Source organism: Nannospalax galili, unplaced genomic scaffold, assembly GCF_000622305.1.
Source record: "Nannospalax galili isolate Female #2095 unplaced genomic scaffold, S.galili_v1.0 scaffold267, whole genome shotgun sequence".
NCBI lineage: Eukaryota > Metazoa > Chordata > Mammalia > Rodentia > Spalacidae > Nannospalax > Nannospalax galili.
Genome location: NW_008357518.1, coordinates 568,255 through 584,441, shown reverse-complemented (window position 1 = coordinate 584,441; position 16,187 = coordinate 568,255). Strand labels below are relative to the sequence as shown.

Here is a 16,187-nt window from a genome sequence, read left to right as displayed (position 1 = left end):
TTATTTTTGGTCTTTTTGAGACAGGGTCTCCCTGTAGCCCCAGCTGTCCTGGAACTCACTATGTAGACCAGGCTGGCCTTGAACTCACAGAGATCCGCCTTCCTCTGCCTCCAGAGTGCTGGGATTAAAGGTGTGTGCCACCTCACCCGGCTCTTCTGTATTTTTTAATATGTATCAGCAGCTTACCCTGTTAGGCTATGAATGAGGCCCTTGCCAGCAGAACTGTCCCTATATTTTCAGCACTTGAATACTCCCTGCCTCTCACAGTATACAGAGAATTTAGCATATACATACTCACAGGGAAGTGGACGCCTGTAGATGACAGGATCAATGCTACTGGGAGGGGGAGGGGTCCCTAGACAGCAGTCTGATTCTTGTGGTGTGGTCTGTCTTGGTTCCAGGTGCCAGAGGTGACCCAGGATTCCAAGGAGCTCAAGGGGAACCAGGAAGCCGGGGCCTACCAGGAGACCCGGGCCCCATAGGGCTCCCAGGCCTGTCCATTGGAGATGGAGGTAATAGAGTTTTGTGGCATCAGAAGGTACCTGGACTCAGGACATGAACCAGTGGCTGTTGCTGGCCATGTGGCTTTCCTGTGGTGCTATCCATCCCTCTCATGGAGTAGTCTCGGATCTGATGAGTTAAGAGACACATTCCAGATGAGTGGAACCTGGCACCTGCGGCGGTAACCACCAGCTGGATTAGATTATGAAGCTGATGAGTGACTGGCATGATCCCCTCCCTGAATGGAAGGGGGCAGGGATGTCGTCCAACGTTGTTGGAAAATGGTCATGATCCCAGGCCCCTGTGAGGGAGGCCGTGAAAGTTGACAAGTGATGAAGGATACCGAGGCTGTCCCTCTTCTGCTGTCAGCTAGACTGTGCCACCTACTGGCCCTGGAGGTCCCCTTTGACTGGAAGTTTGATCCAACCTTTAAATACCAGGACACTCACCTGTCGTGGATGCTTTTGGGTTTCAGATGAGAAGAGAGGCCTGCCAGGGGAGATGGGACCCAAAGGCTTCAAAGGAGAACAGGGCCTCCCTGCACGCTATCCTGGCCCGCCTGGAGCTGATGGAAAACCAGGACTCCAAGGTGTTCCTGGGCCCGCTGGCCTTCCTGGACCAGATGGTAAGTGAAGGGCATAGGCAGGTGTTCACCTAGAGCTCAACCAACCTGGGTGTCATCTAGGCTTTTCTAATGAATGGCTCTGAGCTGATCTAGTAGGTCAGTGAATAAGGGAGTGGTGGGTACTCCAGGATTCACACAGGAACTGTGACAGCAGCCGATGCCTCTAAGCCTACAGAGGATCAGTGATCCCATGACTCTTACCCAGTGAGCCATGGCTTCTGTGGCTTCAGTGGGACATCTGAGATGCTGTATCTGGAAGGAGCTGTGAGCTGAAATTGCTGCCCTGGGGTCCCTGAAGTCAGCTGAAGGTACTCCCCTCCAGTGGGAGCAGCGTGTCTCACTCCTTAACTCATAGTCCCTCTCCTCTGCCTCAACAATCTTGAGCATGTGATGACTGGTTTCTCTGCCTGTGCAGAGCCAAAGCCGCTGGAGACAGTAGTTGATGAGAAGAAGGCTGCAAAAAGAAGTGGTGGCCACTGACCAAGGCTAGATGGGACCAGTAGAGTCTGTACTTTAGACAGGGATGAGTGTGTGGCCAGCCTGTGCCCCAGGGTGATCCCTGAGTCAGCTGCAGTGTTCCCCAGGTCAGCCGGGGTGATGATCCCAGGTCAGCCGGGGTGATCCCCAGGTCAGCCAGGGTGATGATCCCTGTGTCTACTGGGAAGGTGACTGAGATCAGCTGGGGTGACATTTTCAGGTTACAACATTCTGTACTGACCTTCTGTTGAAAATGCTCTGTCCATTAAGGAAGGGCACGTGTGCCATTGCTTTGAGTTTGCCATCCAAAAAGGACATTCTCTGTAGCTGTAGTGTTCAGTTATACTTTAGATGTTGTAAAATTCCTCACAGGAACATTTCTTCCCCTGGAGAGATTGGACAAGGAGGCACTGAAAGGAATATGAGTTCATGCACTCTTTCTGGGTGACAGGGTCCCAAGAGTAGCCTCCTCTTCTTCCCAAAATAGTTTCCGTTCAACTGACATCACCTGCAACAGCTCTCCTAGAGTCCCCCTTCAGAGGGCAGAGCATCCTGTTTGCTAATGGTCAGTATTTGGTTTCAGTTACATTTCAAATCAGAGGTCCATGTTCTCTTGGCTTCAGGAGGTTCCTTCCTTTGCCATCTCCAGAAGGAAAGCTGTTGAGGTATTACCAGGATCTCTATGTGTTTCTTCCATTCAGAGAGCCACAGGTCACTTCTCTGCTTTTATTCCATAGTCTACAATAAATTTTAACTCAGTTATTCTACTTGCCCAATTTTCTTTCAACTGGAAAGAAATCACAGATTCTTATTCTTTAGAAAACTTAAAGTGTCAGTATCTTCCTGGATGATTTGAATCTTTAATGTTTTCTTTTATTCTGGAAGTAATATTCTTGATGTGAGTTATATTTGTTAATATCGACATGACCATAGCTGAATTTCTGTGAGCACATCTTTCCCGCATGAATAGCTTATATATGAATAGCTTATATATTTCTTTGTTTGGAACAGAATGTGTTAAAAGCATAAAAACATGTCACGAGTGAGGACTCACCCAGCCATGGTCTCGTAACTCCTTCCTAAGTCTATAAAGTCGCAAGCACAAACTATCTTCGTGTATAAATCTTGCTCACTAAATCTATAATTTATTGATTTACCAACACAAGTAAACTAATCTAGATAGCAATCTGATCTGGATTATAGGCTATTGGGGGAATTGTTCACTAGATGAACTAGTACAAGATAAAGTTTATCAGCTAAAGATTTTAGAGCATCTAGCTTAAACTCCCCCTTTAGATGTCAGAGACACATTGTTACCAAGCCATCTGCTTTTCTAGCAACCTCTTAAGCAAAAAGTAGCCAACTGTTGGCTTTTAAAGATGTGTATTGTAATTTAGTATGAGTGGTCTTAATTCCCACTGAGTTCAACCTTTTCTCTAGAGTGAAACTTTTGGAATCTTTTCTCCATAGCTGCATTTCAACCTGGAAACCAGAACGCTTAGTCTTTTGCAGTAAAGAACAAGCCTTGAAGGTCACTGTGCTTCTGGGTGAAATGCTCTGCGAACTGCCATTTTTAGTTCAGCTGACTCAGCTTTGGCTGCTCTGTTCAGCTGTGGAAAAGTCAGAAGTCAGCCTGGGCTGTCATAGCCATTGGCTTCTTCCTGAAAATCCTGCTGAGAAGTCACAGATGAATACCATGTCCCAAAGAACTTGTTTGAAATTATAAATGAATTAAAGAGGAAAGCAACCCAGGAGGTCACCTTCAGAAATCCCTATTACCTCCCTTCTTTGTCCTTGATGACAGGCCTCTGATTTTAAATGTCAAACTTCCTAAAGTCTGGATGGTTGAATTCCTCTACCTGTGACCCATGCTTCTTGCATCACCTGTCAGTAGGACTGGAAGGTATAAAATAGAGCCCAACCAGGAACTAAGAAGATCCTGGGGTGCCAGTCGAGGGGCACCTCTGTCTCCTCAGCCCTTCCAGTAGTATGAGAGGCATAGGGACACCCTCCTTCAGAGCTTCTCTTATCTCCCCTCCACGTGTCTGTCCATTGTCCTTATCTCTCTGGATGCTTTATCTCTGGATACTTTATAGGTGTCCTATAGGTGTTCTCTATCTCTTCTTCCTTCTGCTCTCCCCCTCCAGTAGCCAGTGGAGCCCCTTCAAGTTCCATCTGGCCTCTACTCTCTCTGCTCTGCCTGGGCAAACCCTCCAATGGGAATGTAGCCCAGTACATATGCAACCATTCCCTCTGTGCTCTGAGCTACAAACACAAAACTTCTCACTGGAAACAGCCAGTACCAGGTCTCAGGAACTCCTCAACATTGGAAAGCCCAATGTGGAGCTGTAAGTCTCTACTCTCTCACTCCCTTCCCTGCCCAACAAGTTCCCTGGTATCTGTGTCCCTCCCTGGCCCCAGAGCATGAGCCAGAATCCGGGAGGCTCTGGGAACCTCGTTCCTCAAGCTGAATCCACGGTGTATGGCTCAGCCTTCCTCCCTAAAGCTTCATGAGATAAAAACCCATGGGATAAAAAGCTTCACGGAATAAAAGCCCAGCAGGGTCACCTCCCTTCCCCTCATACCAACACCACCCCATGTTCCCTTCATGTGTTCTCCAGTCATAACTGTTTCCTAGAAAAGAGACATTTGGCCACTCTTGTTCCATTTCGGGATACTCCTTCTGTCCCCTGCCCAGCCAGCTCTCTCTGACAGTCCTTAGCTCATGTTATTTCCTCCAAAAGCCCTTTCCTGGCACCGTTCATTCTAAATGAGCTAGACTCCCTGTTGCTTCCCCTCAGCACCGGCTATAATCTGGAAATCCACGTTTGTTTGCTGAGCATGTTAATTGTGCCCCACGCCTCAGCTGTCAGCTCCAGGCAGGCTTGGTTCCCAGTGCCTAACACAGCTCCTGGCTTGCAGCCTGGCAGAGCTCAGGAACTGGATCATGGTGGATGAATGAGTGAGTGAGGCTGCGTTAACCGTGCAGTAGATCAAATTACACAGAACAATACTCGCTCACTTTTCCATAACACCTCTACTCCTAGAAGCTCTCCACTCGCCGCTTTACTGCCCTCCTCCAAGCACAGAGAAAATGCCTTTATAGTCAGTGTTTTCCTTTCCTTTTGCATCCTGTAGGGCTCAGTCCCTGCCACCCTCCGTGCTTTGTGGAACATGGAGCCACATGCATTGTAGCTTCTTTAGAGCTTTGTCTGTTCTATTTGTTGGAGCTATAAGCATTACTAGATTTAACAATGATGAGGCATGGTGGTTCACACCTGTAATCCCAGCACTTAGGAGGCTGAGGCAGGAGGAGCATCGTGAGTTCGAGGCCAGCCTTGGCTACCAAGTGAGAGTGAGGAGCAGAGGAATCAGAGATGATGGCTCCATTCTCAGCTGTGCTCCTGGAGATGCAGCCCCATGTCTACCAGTAGGTGGCGACCTTTCAAGTTTTGCTGACCTTGAGATGTCTTATCTGGTCACCAATATTCCTGTGTGGAATTATTGGAGCACTGTAACAACAGTGATTGATACCTCTGATTAGACGAGGAAGATGGGGGTCAGGGTCATTCAGTGAGGCCAACCATGTTTAGTCCTGATTGTTCAGGAAGGTTCCCATTAATCACTAAACCCAGGCATACACGTGTCTGTGTGTGTGCCCGAAGGAGTGAAAGGGGAGGAGAAGGTCTGAGCACAGGTGTGTACCCATCACTTCCAAACAACACAGTAAATCTGCGTTTATCTTAATTCTGTTTTTCCCTTTGAGGTGAGGAAGAACAGGAATGTGTGGTCATCTTGAAATTCCAGTTACATGACTGAAAAGCTGACCCTTCCTTTGGACTCAGTGTTTCTCAGAAAGGATGACTTTTGTCTCTATACTTCAATAGAGAAACTAAGTTTCCAGGCTCAGATTTCTTTCCCACTGTGCAGGCTGAGGCCACAACCTTCCATGTTTCTGTCCTCAGAGGTATTGGTAGTGAAATTGGGGTTCAGGGACACTGGAGGGACTTGACTGAGAATCTTACTAGACTCTGGATGGCACCTCTCCTGTGTGCACACTAATGTTCTTACTGTGTTCTCGCTTAGGTTTCCTGTTTGGCCTTAAAGGATCAGAAGGAAGAGTGGGCTACCCTGGGCCTTCTGGTTTCCCAGGGGCTCGAGGGCAGAAAGGATGGAAAGGTGAGGAACACTGGAGTGGGGGTTATAGGCTATAACTTGGTCCCTGAGGCCACCTTGCAAGTAGGTTGATAATCTCCTATTCATTTATTTGAAAATGCAGGTGGAGTATGTCTGATCCAAAATTTGAAATGCTCTGAATTCTGAAACTTTCTGAATACCAATCTGACACAACAGGTAGAAAATTACACACCTGGCATCACATGACAGGTTACAGTCAAAACACAGCTGCTGGACTGGAGAGATGGCTCAGTGGTTAAGAGCACTGACTGGTCTTGCAGAAGACCTGAGTTTGGTTCCCAGCACCACATGGTGGCTAACAGGCATCTATAACTCCAGTTCCAGGGGCTCCAGCACCCTCCTCTGGCCTCTGTGGGCATTGCATATGTGCATGCAGGCAAAACAGTCAATACACATAAAATAAAAAATATATAAATTTTTTAAAAAGCACAGCTGCACCAAAACTACTGGATAAAGTCAACCTCAGGCTGTGAAAGATTATATGAAACCCTCATTTCATGACATGAGTCCTCTCCCAAGACACCCCATCCTGTACATGCAGACATTTCAAAATAAAAGAACCTGAAGCATTTCTGACCACAGCATTTCAGATGAAGAATGCTCAATATTTAAGAGTCACTCTACATGTCGTCATAGCCTCTTGGCTCAACAGTTGTAATGCCAACCGGCTGGTGGAAGAAATGGACTCTGTTGTCAACTGGCTCCCCTGCCCTATCCTCCGTTTTCTTCTTCATCATTGAATCTTCAAGCAGCACAGAACTGAGTACTGAGTGAGGTTTAAAAGAGCTTGTTCCTGAGACTGAGTTCCCATGATCATCCCTAAAGGGGACACAGTGACATGATATTATAACCTATGTGCACATGTACAGAGCTCTGTCCCTGGCTGCATGTTCTACAGCAGGCCCCTGTCCCGTCCTGCCCAGACTCAGTGTGCTGCACTGGGACTTGCAGACCCTCACTTCCGTGTCTTCACCCTACCCACTGTACCAGGGACTGCTGCCTGGCTCCAGGCATCCTTCCAGGGGAGGGCTGGCCTGGGGCTCTATGAGGCTGTCATTCAGCTCCCACTCCTGAACATGGACAGCGCATCCTGGCACTAAGACCCACACTGACCTTCTGACACACACTGGGTGTGGGAAGTTTGGCAGCATTGGGGGCCCCTAGCGGTGGGCATGACCCAAGAGAAGCTACAGGAATCAGATGGCCCTGAAGGTGTGTGGTACTCCCATAGATGAGCTGTGTAGCTTGGCCCAATGTGCATCCCCTGTACCCTGAGAAAGGTGACCCCATGATCAGCATGGTATCCCTGGGTCTCACCATAACAAGACAGAAAAATAGAGCTCATACTGGCCAACCTGGCTTTCAGGACTATGGTTCTTACCAGGCCACCTCTTCCCTGGCTCCTGTCACAGTTCCTCCCTTGTCCCTTAGGCACAGTAGCAACCTTGCAGCTCCAGCCCTGACTTCCTTTCACTTGAAGTCCTCTTGGCTCTGCTTATTCCTCTATAAAGAGGCCCAGTTTTAAGTATCATCAGAGTAGAATCATGAACTCCCTTAAACCTTTGAGTGAGACTTGTAACCAGTCTCAACTTGCTCATCCAGGAAATGGATGTAGCAGTCCCCACAAGAACAGAGTGTTCATAAAATGCCCAACAATGCCTAGCCCAAGGGTCTCTTTTCACCAGCTCTCCTCACCTGTCTGCAGTCTAAGCCCAGGTTAAAAGCATGATCCCTCTCCTGCTTACTACAGGTGAAGCTGGAGACTGCAAATGTGATCAGTTCATCAGGGGTCTTCCGGGACTGCAAGGAGCCAAGGGCTTTCCTGGTGTCATTGGGGAGCTGGGGAAGAAAGGGGACCAAGGAGAACCCGGCCAGCATGGTATCCCTGGGTTCCCAGGATTCAAGGTGAGAGAACAGCGGCCCCTGGTGGCCAGTGTCATCTTGCAGCAGACAAATGCCGGGGCTGGCCAGGCATGCTGTGCACTCCAGCACCCCAGGGTACAGAAGTACTTTCTTAAAAGCTACCTGCTTCGAGCTGGGCGTGGTGGCACACACCTGTAATCCCAGCACTCAGGAGGCAGATGCAGGCCGATCTTTCTGAGTTTGAGGCCATCCTGGTCTACAAAATGAGTTCCAGGCCAGCTGGGGCTACAGGAAGACCCTGTCTCAAAAAGACAAAAAAAAAAAAGCCACCTGATCCAAGTTGAATCTCAAAGACTTACCAGTGGGACTGATATGGTGCAGCCAACTGTGGAAGGTAGTCCCTAGCTGGGTAGGCACAGTTTGACATGGGATGACCAAGAGAACAGAGGTTCCACTCAGGTAGATACCCAAGTGAGGGGCAAACCCAGGTCTGCACGAATACATGTGCACCAATGTGCAGACTGGCATTGTCCCTAAGAGTCAAAAAAGTAAGAACAGCCCAAATGCCCATTGTCTTCTGGGTTGGAGAACCAAATGCACTCCCTCCATGGAGTGTCATGCCCCCCAGGGGTGGAACACTCACCACACTGGTAGAAATGCATCTAGGACACTATACTGCAGAAAGAAAAGTGCCTCAGAACTCCGTTCATATGAAATGTCCAGGAGAGCTGTGTCTATAGTCAGGCAGTAGATGGCTGGTAACCATAGGCCACACTCAGCGACAAGGGAACAGCTGTTTAAAATTAATTAGGATTTCTTTTTAGCCTGATAAAAATATTCTGCAGTTAGACCATAATCATGGCTGCACAACATTATGGAAATACTAGAAGACACTGAGTTTTGTGGTCCTCAAAAGTGAATTCTGCAGTGTAAATTACATTTCACTGAAAGATCTGTCACTGTGAATGGAAAAACCATATTGCTTATCAAGCATTCTTGCAATTAAAACTGATTTAGCATTTTGTTATTTTGTTTATGTATGTATATATATATATATATATATATATATATATGGTGTGTGTGTGTGTGTTTGTATGTGCGTGTGCATGCATGTGTGCCATGTGTAGGCCACAGCTCAGATGCTCAGATGTTATGGTCAAAGAACAACTTGGAATCATTTCTCTCTTGCCACCATATGGGCCCCAGGGACAGAACACAGGTTGCAAGTGCCTTGACCCACTGAGCTATCTTGCTGGCTGTGATTTAGCATCTTATGAAAGTTTTCTCTACTCAGTGGCCAGCAAGACTCCAAGGTAATTATGTGCTTTGCAGGACTATGTGAGATCCCCTTCCCATAGATTCCCAGGCACATCAGCTAAGCTGACTGCATTTCATGCCTTATAGAAAGATTACCTGGTATACATCTTTCTCCACAGAAGGTTTTATTTTAACTAACCAAAGCTATCAAGGCAAATTTCAAATGTAGTCAAAGGATTTATACTTTTTTTAAAAACTTTAAAAGAGAACTACGGGAAATTAAACAAAAAGTTCATCTTTTTTTTTTAGACAGGGCCTCACCATGTCAGGCAGGCTGGCCTCCAACTCCTGGCAATCATCCTGTTTTAGCCTCCCAGGAACTAGAATTACGGAATGACAGGCATGTACCTCCATGCCTGGTATCTATCATTTATCTTTGCAGCTATAGAGAAAATCTCTTGGGGTACCTTTGGGTATTTGAATAATTTTAATAATCTGATTCTATATCATCATGAAAGAGAATTGCAGCCAAACAAAAATAGTAGCTGCTGTTTCGTCCCAGCTTAAAAGACTATGTCAAGGTGTAGTGGCATGGCTCTATAACCTCAGTACTTGGGAAGCAGAGTCAGAGGATCATAAATATGGGGCCAGCCTAGACTATGTAAACAAGACTCTGTCTCAAAAAAGAAAAACAGACAATACTCCTCTAAGTCACGGCTGTGTAAACAATAGGTGTTGCTGAAGTGTTCAGGAAAGAGCATGTAGTAAGCTGTATGCTCTCTCTGGGAAAATCAAGTTGGCTTTTCAGCTGACTCATTCCTAGAAGCCAAATGGATCCCATTTGGTATTGCTGAAACCTGTAAATCATCCAAGTGTGCCTGATTTCCATCTGTGTATACACACACCCACAGGGCTTTTCTCCAGCCACCTCTGGTTGTGTTTGTCATCCTGACTTTAATTATATGTCTGTGTGTGTGGCTACCCTGTATAATAGGAATCCCTGGGATGGTTTTTGTTTGGTGTGTGTGTGTGTGTGTGTGTGTGTGTGATTGTGACTAGGTGATTAGTTGACTGATTGGATAGATGGATAGATGCATGGATAGTTGATTGGCTGGATGACTGATAGGAATGCTTGGGATAGTGTTCTGTGATTGTGGCTGATTAGCTGACTGATTGACTGATGAATGAACGAATGAATGGATGGATGATTAATTGGTTAGGATAGTTGGTTTCTTTTTAGTATTTGTACTAATAGAGTCTGGCAGAGTGCTTGAAGCACAGGAGTCAATCAGTAAATACCTGCTGAGCACCATCTGTGCCAGACGTTGTTCTAGATACTTGAAAAAGAACTAAATTAATAAATCAAGTTTCTGTGGAATTGTCTAGGGCAAGAGAGTTCACAAGCACTTGTTACATTCCGTTTAGTTAAACCAGCACCCAGAGTTCCCATATTCTTGCGAATATCATCAACTAAGACATGCCACAGAGTCACACCTCTCACATGAAATACCGTCCTGAACCACTTTTGCCCACTGGGGGAGCTACACTCACAGCCTATGGCCTGAGAGTCCCTGCAGGAAGCTGCTCTCTGGGGTGTGCTTTTTTTCTCAGCTTCTGCCTTGCTTTGCAAAAGAAGCTGTTGCTCTTCTTAGTAGCAAATGATCACATCTAAACAGCAGGTGATCATTTCTATCCTTTGGACCAGGAGACTGATTTCTGGCTTGGATTCTAGGCATTGTAGTTAAGGATTAAGAAGCCTTGTGTTTTAGGTCAATGCTTCTCAGTTATTGGATCTAAGAGTCCTTGGGATCTGTTTAAGATACAGACCACAATTCAGCTGTCTCAGAGCAGGATCTGAGCACCCAATACTGAGGATATATCATACATCATCTCTGAGTATCAGGAGTCTGGGTTTTCACTGTCTAACAACCTAGGGCTATTTTCATTTCTTAAAACTAAGTTTCACAGTTTTACTACCGACAGTTCTAAGCAAACCATTGGGATAGTCACTGCAGCTAGTGGCCACCCACCGAAAACCCAGCCACAGTATTTGATCCTTGTGGAAAGTTCTTTCAAGCAAGCAATTTCCCATAAACTGTGTGCACTGAAGAATCATTCTCTCCAAGATCCTTCAGTAATCTAGAGGAAGAGACATCTGTGTGTTTCTGTCCACAGGGAGCTCCTGGCCTCATTGGAATTCCTGGACCCAAGGGAATAAAGGGAGACTCTCGGACGATCACCACCAAAGGTCAGTTCTCAGAAAACTTCTTCAATCACTTAATTCTCTGTGGTTCACTGTATGGAGAGTCATGTACAAATATTTCCCAGGTGAGAGAGGACAGCCAGGTGTCCCTGGAGTACATGGGATGAAAGGTGATGACGGCATCCCAGGGCGTGATGGGCTTGATGGATTCCCTGGCCTTCCTGGTCCTCCGGTAAGTACCCTCCAATGGTGGGGCCAGCCCAGCTCACTCATTGAGACCTCCATGTTCTTTAGACATCTGAGGAGTGCATGGCCTTGGCCTTGGCACTCAACACAGTGCTCAGGACAGGCCAGTTCTATTTTAGTGAGAAGACATGGATGCCAAACTCAGGATATGCTTCAAAGTCAGAGAGCAGAGAAATAATCCTTACATTCTAATATGCAGTAAGACCCACTTCTGTCAGGAGCAGGTCTTCTGTCTGTTCCCAGAGCAGCTCTCAGAGGGACAGGCTTCCTCAGCATTCACACGCCTTCCCTGTTTGCAAATGTTCACCTGCAGAAAACCCATTGGCATGCCACCTAAGTTTAGGGTACCTGTTCCATGATCTCTGTAGCAGCCCTCACATGGGAAGTCCTGCACCATTAGCCATGGTAGAGAGGCTAAAACATGGACATTGGTGTGCTTTGAGGGTCTTACAAACAGAGCGAGAGCTTTGCCCGGTGACCTTCCCACGACATGTCTTACCCGTGAACATAAGGGAAAAAGTATTGTCATGGGCAGTGTGACTTTGCATCAGCTCCTAACCATCATCAGAATTCTTCCCTTCACCCATGGCTCTGCAGGCAGACTGGGGCACATTGCCAACTCATTTATTTATACACAGTACTGAAACTGGGACCTTGCTGTGTACTATGTGAGCATCACCCCTCCCCACTGCCCAGAACTCACCACCTCCCTCCCTTTGTCCCTCCACTGCCTGCCTTAGTTCTGTGAACACAGGGCATGGCACTGATGGGACCCCCCCAACCTCTCATTTTGATCCTCCAGTCTCTCCTTCTTCTTCAAGAACACAGCTTTCTTATCTAACTAGCTCCTGTTTCCTCTAATTTGACATGCTGTCCCTCATGAATAGCATGTAACACACACTAATCCTAATGGGATAGAGGAGTCCCTGTGCCTATGGTTGCCTCCCATGTCTCACCTGTTGGGGTACAGAATACTTTCCAGTTAGAAGAGGAATTAGCAGCTGGTAGAGAAAAGTGAATACCCAAATAGGAACATGTGTCCCCTAGAACTGTCTGTCCTCCATTGTGGTGTTCTTCAATGCTTTTATAAAATCTAACCTTGACCCTTATGACCTGCTTAAATTGTGATGGTAGGATCAATTCCTCCCAGCTGTCCTTTTGTTCGTGATCCACAGTATAAAATTCCAGGGAAATGGGAAAGGGAAACTGGGAAGCCACAGCTGGCTCTAATGTCTATATGCAGTTGAAGAGATAACCTGGATTCTCTCACAGGGCGATGGCATCAAAGGCCTTCCAGGTGATGCAGGTTACCCTGGCATACCCGGAACCAAGGGTTTTCCAGGAGAAGTGGGTCCCCCAGGACTGGGCTTACCAGGCCCGAAAGGAGAGCGTGGTTTCCCTGGAGATGCTGGATTGCCAGGACCGCCAGGCCGTCCCGGTCTTCCAGGTCCCCCGGGTACCCCAGGACAAATAGGTATGAAGGAGTCTTTCCATCATCCTCCTGAGTCTTGGGACAGCTAGTGTGTCTGTGCCCCCTACCCCTCTGTGCCAATGCATGTGTCTCCAAGGCACCAGACAGGGACATACTGCGGGTCTGTTGGCAGCACATGGAACAGAAGCTCACCATGGGCTTCCTGGACCCACCACCTGCTCTGCTAGGCAGCTGAAATGTGGATCCTCCTCATTGGGCCTATGAGGTCGGAAGTGGACCTTCCGATTATTTGATCACACCCCACCTCTGCTGCACACACGAACGTATGTGCATACCCATGGGTAAATTAGTGACTTACTGATTCTAGTCTTGCCACCCTCTTTGTGTCTCTCCAGATTGTGACACTGGTGTGAAAAGGCCCATTGGAGATGGCCAGCAAGAAGCTATCCAACCAGGTACAGTGACAGAGACAGGTGGCTCCAGACTGCTTTACCACCCCTGATAAAATATGTTACTCACGGCAAGCTCGTGTGTCAGGCATACGTGGAAAATAGCCATGTATGTGAAGCCTGGAATGGTCTATGTCTGCTTCAGCTGAGCATCAAAGGAAGGGCAGACATGATAAAACAGTGTCATCAAGTAATGCCCAGAACTGAGCACATATCTGCCTCCACTTCCGGTGCTGGCGAGAACGCACAGACAACCTCTTATTTAGGACTTACTCGTATCTTCACTTCCCTATAACAACTGAGAAGAACGCCTGTGAATTGTTTGCTTATTATTCAGGGTAAAGAGAGAGATAAGCCATGTGTCAGAAAGAATCTGTCCTGGGCATGGTAGTACCCAGCTCTCATCTAGCACTGGGGGAGGGGGCTTAGGAAAGCAATCTCAAATTCAAGGCCAGCCTAGGCTATGTAGTAGGACCCTGTCACACACTCACACACACACACACACACACACACACACACACACACACAAACTACATAAGAAGAAACTGGTACAGCAGTAAATGAGTGCTAGAAATGACAGGCAAGATGGCTCTGGGAGTATCTCAGCATGGGGTTTTGGGCGGGAAGTTGCTACAAAGGAAACTTACAGACAGAGACCAAGCCCCAGCTGGTGCCGGTGGGTCAGAAACTGCTGGTGGACCTAGGCTTAAAGACCGTAAGGCTACATCATTATTCTGGAGGAATGAGGGTGACAAAGCCATTGTTAGGAAGGAGGCTGTGATCAGGGACTGTCTCAGAGCCTAGGGTCTTGAAGACACATCCACTCCAAGCCATGCCAAGGATGCATGCAAGCTGGTGAGTTGTAGATAAGACAGTGGAGTGAAGGCAACATTGCAAAACTCAAGCTTTACATGGCACCTGAAGGCGTTGTAGACCACAGCATGGTGCCTGGTGGGAAAACTGGCCTGGCTAGCTCTGTTTTCTGGAACATTCTGAACGAAAAACCAGTCTGCAGTGAACAGATCACCCTGAGCTTCCACAGCACTGGCAGAGTGATCTGCAAACTACATTGTGGGTGACAAGCTGAAAGGAACAGAGGCCTGGCTGACGCTCTCTTGCAGGAAGTCCTTTCCTACCGGAGAGCACCAGGGCCTCCAAGTCAAGCTATAGGAGCCTGGCCTGTGTGCTCAAGCAGACAGACAAAAAGCATCCCAAGAATAGCTATGCAGGACAGATTTCTTAGTAAAGGACACACAACAAAGAAGCCAGCTGAACGCCACGGAATGTCACTGTCTTAGGCCAGCCAGCCACGAGCATCTGCAGCCCTGGTTTGGGGGGGGGTTGTGTTTTTTGTGGGGTTTTTTTGTTTATGTTTTTGTTTTTTTGAGATAGGGTCTCCCTATAGCCCCAGCTGGCCTAGAATTCACTATGTAGACCAGGCTGGCCTTGAACTCACAGAGGTCTGCCTGCCTCTACCTCCTGAGTGCTGAGATTAAAGGCGTGCACCACCACACCCGGATAACTCTGAGAGATTTAAATTCATGCAGAAGCCAAAGAATTCCGTTGGAGATCACAAAGTATATTCATCTTCTGATAGATTGTTCAGATGGAAAGTGTCCCCCTAGACCTCTGAGAACCCACGTTCATTTGGTTGGGTTGGAGCTATTCTCTTCTGTGAAGAAATAGTGTTTGTCAGTGCAATACTAGCTTTTATTTGACTGACTTCATTTGCATTTAATATTAATATTCTGACTTCATTCCATTACAACTAAACTTTTATGTACATCAGAGCCAGGATTAATTAAATCATTAAGTTACTCTGGAAATAAATGGTGGCCAATCTGCCTGACTGCTTCCAATCTCAGTGGTACTCAGGCCATGATCCTTAGTGCTGACAATTGCTCAGCTCACCAGCCCTTCCTCTCTCTCTCCAGGTTGCATTGGAGGCCCTCCAGGATTACCCGGACAGCCAGGCCCCCCAGGCCCCACAGGTAATGTGCAGCCGTCATGTTACCGTCTCAGAGTTTGGTTCCCCTCTTGGGTCTCCTTACCTCTAGTCCTGCTCACTCTTGGACACAGTGGGATTCTGCTGTACTCAAACAGCCACCAACTGTGGTCACTTCCCAGGGAAGCCGACTCATGCTGCAGGAGAATGTGTGCAGCAACACACATCCAGCTGAACCCCAGGCTAAAAGAGAAACTCCCACCATAGAGGAGTCTATGCTATGGCCTGGAGGGCACATAGGGAGAGCTGTCCTATAAGCCTAACAGTGCTGCTTTGGGCTAGAATCCCCCAGCCTCATCCTCTCCAGGTTTTATGATTGACATTATTGGTTCACAGTGAAGCTGAATCCTGCCCCATTTGTCCTCCTGGGACTGACATGGTTGTGATTTCCTTGGATGCTTAGGTTTCAAAGGCCTCAGGGGAACACCAGGATTCCCAGGAGCTGATGGAGCACCAGGCCTCAAGGGCTTCCCTGGAGACCCAGGTCGCGAAGGCTTCCCAGGACCCCCAGGTGAGTTAAGATGATCCCTCCATGCCCTTAGGTTTAGGGAAGAGCCTATGTGTGTGATCAGGGCCACCCCAGTTCAGTTATCTCCCAGGATTTACAAGATATTCAAACAGATACTTGTTGATAACTATTGCCCTCATTCCTGAGATGTTTCACACCCTTGCTTTTAATTTTTTTAATTTTTTTTTTTTTGACGTTTTTGAGACAGGGTCTCCCTGTAGCCCCTAGAACTAGGTGGCCTAGAACTCGCTATGTAGACCAGGCTGGCCTCAGACTCACAGAGATCTACCTGCCTCTGCCTCCCAAGTTCTGGGATTAAAGGCATGCACTACCATGCCTGGCTCCTCACTCTTTTTAGTGGATTAATTTCAAGGTGTTTGAATTTCAGTTTTTCATTCCAAAGAAAGTATTATACTTTTCACTA

At 47.4% G+C, this 16,187-nt stretch overlaps 1 protein-coding gene across 1 annotated transcript in view; it reads left to right on the top strand.

Moving 5' to 3' along the window:
- The window catches only part of Col4a2 (collagen type IV alpha 2 chain), a 172,819-nt gene that overhangs the window by 128,675 nt on the left and 27,957 nt on the right, over nt 1–16,187 (top strand). Inside the window, exons 19-28 of the mRNA XM_008855192.3 lie at nt 402–512; nt 977–1,126; nt 5,690–5,782; nt 7,551–7,705; nt 11,096–11,168; nt 11,249–11,355; nt 12,642–12,843; nt 13,197–13,256; nt 15,185–15,241; nt 15,659–15,766. Of these exons, the coding sequence (XP_008853414.1) occupies nt 402–512; nt 977–1,126; nt 5,690–5,782; nt 7,551–7,705; nt 11,096–11,168; nt 11,249–11,355; nt 12,642–12,843; nt 13,197–13,256; nt 15,185–15,241; nt 15,659–15,766 (1,116 nt within the window). The remainder of the gene's footprint in view (nt 1–401; nt 513–976; nt 1,127–5,689; nt 5,783–7,550; nt 7,706–11,095; nt 11,169–11,248; nt 11,356–12,641; nt 12,844–13,196; nt 13,257–15,184; nt 15,242–15,658; nt 15,767–16,187) is intronic.